The sequence below is a fragment of the Anneissia japonica genome, unplaced genomic scaffold (genome assembly GCF_011630105.1).
Source record: "Anneissia japonica isolate Jap-2015-1 unplaced genomic scaffold, ASM1163010v1 scaffold4988_len2956909_cov206, whole genome shotgun sequence".
Lineage (NCBI taxonomy): Eukaryota > Metazoa > Echinodermata > Crinoidea > Comatulida > Comatulidae > Anneissia > Anneissia japonica.
Window position 1 is genome coordinate 440,043 of NW_022696345.1, and position 9,460 is coordinate 449,502.

Consider the following 9,460-nt stretch of genomic DNA (forward strand, 5'->3'; position numbering starts at 1 on the left):
GAGTTGACCTTTGACCTTTATAGGCCTAGGATGGCCCTACGAATATTTCATGTGTTTCATAGATTTATCGATGTGGGCTTTGTTACTTATTATCTTGTTATATGTTTAACTACAGAATAAAACCATTGTGAGATGGATGAAACTGAACATAAAACCGACTACGTTTCAATCCTTGTTGATCCTTGTTAAATAAAAGTAACTTTTTTTTACTTATACTGAGATAACAAGATAGTTTAGACTCGATAACATATTCATAAGAATACACTGGATATTGAAAATTTTTTTCTTGACAGCAAATATGACTAAAAAATTAATGGACATGGAGGTGTATACCAATGATACAAATGAAAATTTGATCCGTCAAAATTCATCAATAGAGAATATAAATATAAAATAATTCTGTTAGTAAAGGTGTAAAAGTTGCATTTTGATACATTAAACGGCCTACTAGAAATGTTGGGTCGTCATTGGTCAAAAAAAAAAACGACCTTAAATTTTCAAAATTTTAGGTCGGTCGGTCCATGGGAAACACAAATTTTGTTTGCTTTTTGGTCTAATATGGAGTTTAACTTGAGTGACGAATGACCGTTTTATTAGCGATAAAATGTATTTCCTCCACCACGACCAGTTTGGATTCCTCTGATGACAGAAGGGATCCCAACAAGAAAAACTCTGTCGAGCAGTGTCCAGATGTGTGTTGGTCAAGCGCGTGGCTTCCTCTGACCATCAGTCCACCTGGTTGAATCGACAGATCGACGGAGGACATACCAATTAATGTGACGTCAAGTACAATTTAAAAAGAAACTCTGATTCGTACTGTGACCAAATGATTAGTGATTGAAGAAACAACAAAAACAGACTTCCCGGTCATCAACTAAATAATCAAGTGTTTTTTACAGCCAAATTAAGAGAAAGAGAGAAGGAGAGCGAATTGTATCTGAATTAAAGTGTTCAAAAGTCAATGTTATTGTTAGTGTAGGCTACGACTTATTTTCATAATTCTACCATGGGCATTTAGTAACTTGCAATGTCTGCATTAAGGAATGTCCGTGACTGAGTTACAAAAAGCCTGTGTTAAGAAAATTCCGAAATGTATGCCAAGTATATAACACGCGTCATCGATCCTTAGTGTGTTCAGTTTTACGTGTGCTGCCAGAAAAAAAAAAAAAAAAAAAAAAAAACATTCTCTACAAAAGTACAAAAAAAAAATGTAATGTCTTACCGTTTTCAAGAACGTTTCCAAAGACTGCGTTGGACTGTTCATCAACAGTAGAGCAGTTCCATCGCCGGTTAGCAAACTGGAATTGGCACTCGTGGATCGCGTTTTCCGCTCCGCCAGAAACGCTTGTCATAACTTCCGCGTTTCGCTTACATATCTGGATCTGCTTGTTAATCAGCCCAGGTAAGTTGTCACAATCCGATGTTTTGATTGACGAAATCCCCGAAGCGTGGATCGCTGATAATGCTCTAAAATTCAAAATAACAACTGAAAAATTAATAACAGGCTGCTTACGTCCATCCATTTACTTAATAAATGTGGGATCTACCTACCACTCGCCTTCTTTCTTTCTCTTTATATTTATCTCTCTTACCGCTCTCTCTCTCTCTCTCTCTTCCTCTTCATTTACTCTATCTTGTTACAATATTTGCCACGTGTAGGCTTCCAATGTCTTGTAATTTTTATTTATTTTTCTCTTTCAACAGCAATCTGATACACTCATTAATGGCCTTTCCATAAGCCCCGACCCTCGGATATCGTTGCTAAGGTAGGGCCTACCACAAAACGACCGTGTAAACAGACGTACGTGGGACAAGCGCGTATTCCTGGTAGTGTTATAACTGGTCAGTTTTAAGCTTGATTGATACTCTGGGACGTTCACACGATGAACAACAACATGAGGCTTAGGAAGTTATTTTTTGTCATGAAAAACAACTGCATGTGCCTGACAGGATCTGAACGCGGAACCCTGGAATTGGAAGCCATCTTACAAATTTAGCTCTACTCCATCACAGCAAATTAGAGAAAAAGAGCACAAGATGTTTATATTTTCAACAAGCATAGAAGAATGAATGTGGCCCCCGAGTTTAATTATGACGCGTCACTTAAATCATCATAAAAGTAAATGGTCATTTACGTGTAAACACGTTTATTTACCTGACCCTAATTTTGCAACAAGAATGATGTTCGTTGGTCAGTGCGGTTAATACGCGCGATGATTAAATGGTGAGAGTGATCATTAACAAAATGAACGAATGTAAACAAAGGGCATATCTCCTAAACAAACTCAAACGAATGTGACATCATAAAGTTCGTTTACACTTTGTTTCATCGTGTAGACATAGTTGAATGGCATCGAGCATAATTACGGCATTTTAAATTTAAATTACGTACCCCTGAGGGTCTGGAAATGCAGTAAAAACAACAACAGAGTAAAGGACTAAATTAAAACAATCGTCAGATTGAAACTAAAAAAGCAACATTAGACCTAGTGTACCGAACACGGTACTAACACAATTGAGTAACATAGGGCCTACAGTTCTGCATTGTATAGCTCCATGGGTTTCGCATAACAATAAAGCGACGTAACCTGGTAAGGGAGATAGATTAGTTTACCCTGCCTGGCAGGTACTAAATCGTGTATAATAGTACCTCCTTGGTTTACCTTTTATTATTCTGTCGTCGTGTGTGCCAAGTTTTACAATTTATCAAATGAACAAGTACTGTAGTACATGTAGTCCATGATAGTTAGTAGAATAAATAATTGCCAGTGAACGTTGTAAGATAGAAAAAAAATACACCCAACAAAACATCTCGTTTGTTTGAATTACCACAAACAATTTCTATGAGTAGAGATGGATGACAGACTAATAGTTGGATGAAGACAACAGAAGACAGACAGCTACTGTGAAATAAGATGTGTCTCATACTTATTTTATCATGGTAGCTCATAAAAATGGAATTTGTATTATAGGCCTAAATATAACATGATCATTGAAAGATATAAAATATAAATAACAGCTAACAACCAACATTATTACCACAAAATTTAATTTTCACAAGGCCAGGATTGGTTAAATCCACTCTCTCTATCTCTCTCACCAGCAAACACATTATTTCAATTGATCACGCACGTATATATTTAAATGAATTTAAGCTCAGCATGACGACCAATAGCAAGACGGAAAGCTCATTTTCAAAATCATTTAACACTTACAAATATAATAAGTGTTTAACGCCTTTTAGAAACTAATTTTCAAAAAGACACTGAATACCGTACATTTTTGTTTAATGTCAGCCAATCAAAAACTATAACTAAAATGTGTGAGGGCTGGGAGGGGGAAACCCCTTTAAACTATATAAATCTTTATGCCAGCTAGTTAGTGTCGACATTTGCTGGGTTGATTAAATTGATTGTTTTCCTTAATAATGTACTGTGCAGTGATAGCCAAAGCTGTTTATAGTCAGCCACCATTCAGCATTTATCACATCCAAGTTCCGGTAGTTACACGCGATGAAATTCTACTTAACAAAGATATTAATGTCAAGAGCGTGGTGGGATGTACGAAGTAGTTGGAAGAAAAATTACAACTCGTAACTCAGGTTAAATGAGTGGCTTAAAAAAACGCATAGTTAACCCGGATAAATTCATGTTAACTTTGCCACGGAGGCCGAAGTAATGTGCTCCCTGGGATTTAATGAGAGCTTGAAGCGATTGTTGTTGTCTAGTTCATTTGAAATAACCGTACTGATGAATTGAGAGGCCAATAAGTTAGCAATTCTTATAATTCTTTGATTACAAAAGCATGTCACGTTGAAGCTTAGTAGGCCTATAATTATTGTTGGCGCAAGTTTTATTAACATTGTTAAAAAAAAAAAAGGAAGAACGTTGTTGGCCTATTTGATATCACAATTTTTTTCAACTCCAATTATTATTGCATTTTGTTAATACACTTTTCTATAAGAACCAATAATATTTTTCCCAGGCTCAGTGTTCTTATATTTTGCTGATTTCAGGCTCAAAATGTTCTTATTTTGTTCTTATTTTTACACACTTTTCAAAAAACATCTAAAATTATTATTTTACAGCAGTGTATTACTGTACTGTAATTAAAAGGGTATTGTATAGTATTACATAGTAACATCTACCACTCATAAGTTACGGATAAAGTGTGTTGGTTTTTCTATTTTTAAATAAAAACATTACTCGCCCCCCCCCCTTTTCCCCCAGACCCCCCCTTTCAAGACTTCTAGATACGCCAATGCTTACATAAAAAAAAAGTGTAGGCCTATTATAGGCCTATGGCCAGGCCTTTTTGAAGTGAATTCATAACTTTTATTTCTACACGATAAGTATAGGCCTATAAGATATACACAAAAAAAAATAATATTGAACTTCACCATGAGGCCCTTGTCACATAAGAGAAAATATATTGGGACGAGTTAGGTCTATGTAACAAGATGAAGGCCGCATTCTAATTCCTAAAACGTATTAATGTCAGGATGATTCATCCGCAAAACGGATCATTTGGGACCCTGATACAATATAAACAATTTTTTATAGGAGGCCTAAGGAGCGATGCTGTTTTGCATGTGACCAGGATTTGAACCTTGTATCTTTAGATAAAAGACGAAACAGAGGTTCATGTTCATGATGATAATGATTAGGAGATATTATACATCCAATTAATTCCCATCTTTTTCAAAGTATTGAAATCTAGTGGCAAAGCTGTGTTCACATCAGAGCCGAACCGAAATTTGGACCGCGTTTCCGATATGCTGAATACCTGCAGCATCCCATCTTACATACTGATTCGATTTTCTGATCGATTTCGGTAGGCTTTCCGATCCGAAAAATCGGATTCGATGTTAACGCGTCTTTATATTTAATATAAACACTTAGGCAACAAAGGCCTGGTTAAAGTGCATTGCTACATAGTCGACCTATTGTCTTTAAACACGTGGATCAGAAATCAGTCACCAAACGCAATCATTTAAAATTATACATATTTTTCAATGTAAGGAGATTGTTGAATTAAACCGGAACCTGGTAATCACCTTCTACAATGTAAAACTTGGTCACACTCACATTTTAGTGATTAATGTTGAAAGCTAACTTCGCGTATGTCGACACACACTTGTACTGTACTTGCCACTTTAAAATTAAAGCTTACTGGTTGATCTTTATTAAATGTTATTGTTTAAGAGACAGTTTACAATGTAGAGTCTGTTTCGTTAATATTTCAGTAAAATACCTGCACATTATCAGCTAATTTCGTGCACGGTGTAATCTTCATCATCTCTCGTGGAAAAAAAAAAACATTTTGGAATTCGTTTGATGAAAATATCTACTTTAAAGGTGATATAGGAAGATTGGTTTTGACAATCCTTGGGCAAAAATACGGTCACAAATTGACTAAATTCCACCTTTAATAAGTGATCACGATATACGACATGGTGTGGGGTCGGTTAAAATAAACCATTCACTCGAAATTTCAAACTCTGGTGCTATTTATTAAAACAGACATTTTAATTACGGGGGTCAATGGTAAAATCATATAAATTCCTCTCTCATTAACCTCCCTGTCATCGCGTGCAGCGCGCTTTGCTACAGTTGCGCTAAGGTCCCATGGTATGCACCCCAACTGACCAATCAGGAGGTTGAAGTCTGCACCCATGGAAAACCTTAACTGTTCGAGTTTACACTTCCCGGAATGTTAACTTTTACGGGATCTCGAAATTGTTTACTTAGTGTATTGTTTGTTTGTTTTTTTGTTTGTTTAGATACTTTCGACCAACTAGAACGCCTATCTGTTCTATTGTGAAATTGCCTTACTAACTGTACCGGTACTATTGCGATTATGAAACTATAGGGGGCCTACAATAGGTCTATAAATTATAATTTTGAATTTACTATAGGTTACTTGTAACATCGCTCCTTTGTTTATACCATTACTAATGGTCTATTATTGTTAAGCCGTTTTAAAGTCAATTTCCGGAGGACAAAATTTGTTTGATATGTAGTAGAACTGATTTTTCGGTTAATGAAAATAAAGTTTTTTTAATATTTATAAATTGGAGAGAAAGGGTGCACGACCACCGATTTTTCCTCCTTTTCCCCCCAGTTGTTAAACATTCACAAATCTGTATCTCATTAACCGCTTCGGAGTTTTTCGTCAAAAATCAGTTCTACTACATATCATTTTTTCCTCCGGAGCCTGACTTTAAGTTTGATGTTGCAGTTTGCAACTAGGCCTATGCCTATTGAATACAGTATGTGCAATGTTTTTTTTATTTCTTTTTCATTTTAAAACCAGTATTAAACATTTTTATATGCACCGTCGGGCATCTAATCAGCTGTATGGCAAATTTAGACTATACATTAACAATTTCACGCGCTCATTTCCGAGTCGGATGTCAGATTCGAACTCTGGAAGAGGATCTAACGAGAGCAGCTACTTTCCTTTTCTAAACTCCTCAGTGGTTTGACTCAACTTAGGCTAAAGCCCCTTGCCTTAGTGATTCAAATGATACTTGATAAACTCATCATAAACGAACGCGTGAATGGACCCTTCAAACGCGATCATTTTAATATTATCGTACAATGATCTTCTAAAATCACCGATACATTAAACTTAAAATAAATTAATGTACCGTACTTGAAGAAAACCGAAAGAAAGCTAGACCTGCAAACGTTCTGAGGGCTCTCAAATAAGCTGTCCGGGGAGACTAGGAGTACGTGGAAGTAACACGTATGTATTACTAACTTATAGTGGTGATGTTGGAATATTGGACACATTCAATGCATATGGAATTCGTCAGTGTTCATAGCAGAAGCGGCGGTTTTTAAAGGTATTTTGGAACATAACAATTGTTCGCACGTTTGTTTTATGGACTAGTAGGCCTACAGTGTAAGCCAACCTATGGAATCGTATTAACATCATTTTTCTTAACTTCCCTTGGATATATTAGCATAATTGAAATCATGTGTCGAGTAAGTAAAATGTGTTTTTGTTATAACGACTTCACTCGACACTACTGAGAGAGTATTGAAATAGAAAAAGGCCTATAAATAACAGTTAAATATTATATTGTATAAACAATTATACACTGGCCAATATTTTATATAATACATAATGTAGTCCTATCATTATGCAATAATATTTATTGTGTAAATAAAAGAACCTACACCAAATATTGCAAAGATAATCCCATCATCAGGGGATTGGTGGCCTAATATTCTACAGCAAAGAGAGCTTATAGTCCACGAACAGAATAATATTCAATACCAATTGATAATAATGCGACGATGGCGACGGCGACGACGATTAAATAACGACGGCGATAATGATGATGATGATGATGATGATGATGATGATGATGATGATGATGATGATGATGATGACGATGATTGTTGATGACGATGATGATGATGATTGTTGATGACGATGATCATGATGGTGTGGTGAGGATGATCATAATGATAAAGATGATTATTATGATAAATGTGATGATGATAATGACGATGACTGTGAGAAGATGATTGAGGTGATAATGATTACAGTAATGTAGATCATATACACGATGATGATGATGATGATGATGATGATGATGATGATGATGATGATGGTGATTGTGATGATGGCAACGACGACGATGATGATGAGTATGATTATGATGGCGATGATGATGATTTGACGATTATGATGATAATTTAATAATTATGAAGCTTGTGGAGGTGATGATTGTGGTGGTAGTGGTGATGGTGATGAGGAGGATGGTGACCATGATCATCATCATCATCATCATCATCATCATGATCATCATCATCATCATCATCATCATCATCATCATCATCATCATCATCATTATCATCATGACAGCGATGATACGCAAAATGGCGATGATGGCAATGCCAACTTGAAATGTTCTTCTATAATTAAATTAAGTTCGTCCAGCTGCAAATATTACCCCAACATCGCCCGACAATGTTACAAGTACATGTTCTCATCCCATTCCGACTTGGATGTCTACGCATTAAAAACTCAACTTGAGCCGCATGCACACTGTTTAAAATAGTCACGATTCAATTTACATTTCCAATAAGCGGTGCGTTAAATCGTTACAACAAAAATAAGGACTGCTGCGTTCTGGTAGAAAATAGACTTTAACCAATCAACCAATTGAGGAATTTAAATCAATTGTATAGACATGTATATACATAACAATTTATCTCTGTGTATAGAAAATACTGTACCTTGCAGAAAATTACATTTGAGTTACATGATACTATCTAGAATTATTAGATGTTAGGCTGAAAAAGAACTTAAAGTTATTTGCGGTCGCTCTCCCTCCTACCTCTACGCCCCATTAATGTATGATCATTAACCTTCTCAACTCCAAACTATATCATACTATTAACCCCTATATAAAACATAAAGCCCAAATTCGACCTCTTGTGGGGTTTGTCCCCCTCCCTAAATGTGGCTAAACTGTGGCAAGCACCAAAAGGCGTCACTATTGCATTATTGTTCTCCCGTGTTCTTTGATGAAATAAATTGTTATCAAAATGCCGATCAGAAGCCTGTAGAAAACACTTTCACACTTCAGTGATGTTAGCTTAATTATGCTGTTGATATTTTTCTGCATGATTAATACCTGGATTTTAAAGCTGCTGAAATCCGTTTAAAAAATCCACACGAAAGATTGATACAAAAACTGGGTTAAACAAGTTAGATTATAAGTTATAGGGTCTATTATAATGGATAATACACCAGGCCTACGCTTGCTATTGGTAATAACATTTAGGTATACCTCAAAACATAGTCTGTATCAACGTAACAGCTGAAGCTATACGGTTCAACCTTCATGCTAACCGTTATAAAACATACAGACACGCCGTTAGTGATATGACCAGCTATAAATCTCCTCTAGACCATAACTTATCATACAAAGCACCAACGAGAAACAGTTCTATTGGGACCACATAGTACAGTTCTCGCTTACTGCCAAGTCAGCCCACAGGAAAACCCTATCGAATCACCTTTCAATAACCAATTGTAGATGATTCATGCAGATAAATGCAATTTTATTACAATCCCGATAGTGTTTCTAAAAAATTCGATTCAACACCAAAATAAATTTTATAGACATTTTATTGTTGAAGTTTTTGAAATATTAAAAAACATAAAGTATCTCCTCATTTATTTAACAATTATTATACTGTACAACGAAAACCGTATGCCATTGTAACTAATACTGTTAATTGAGGAAATTTAATTTGAGTAATATTCAGTATTTTATACTATTAACATATAAAATAAACTTAAAAATTGTATTGGGGTTAAACCATTCTTGAACTATGTCTTTGTATACATACGGTACGTTATCCTGTAATAATATATGCCCGTAATATGTACACACACACACACACACACACACACACACACACATATATATATA

The 9,460-nt window shown here is 35.5% G+C and overlaps 1 protein-coding gene across 1 annotated transcript in view; it reads right to left on the minus strand.

Annotated features, from left to right (window-relative positions):
* The window catches only part of LOC117101787 (protein Wnt-4-like), a 44,901-nt gene that overhangs the window by 28,910 nt on the left and 6,531 nt on the right, over positions 1-9,460 (minus strand). Inside the window, exon 3 of the mRNA XM_033241860.1 lies at positions 1,223-1,467. Within this exon, the coding sequence (XP_033097751.1) occupies positions 1,223-1,467 (245 nt within the window). The remainder of the gene's footprint in view (positions 1-1,222; positions 1,468-9,460) is intronic.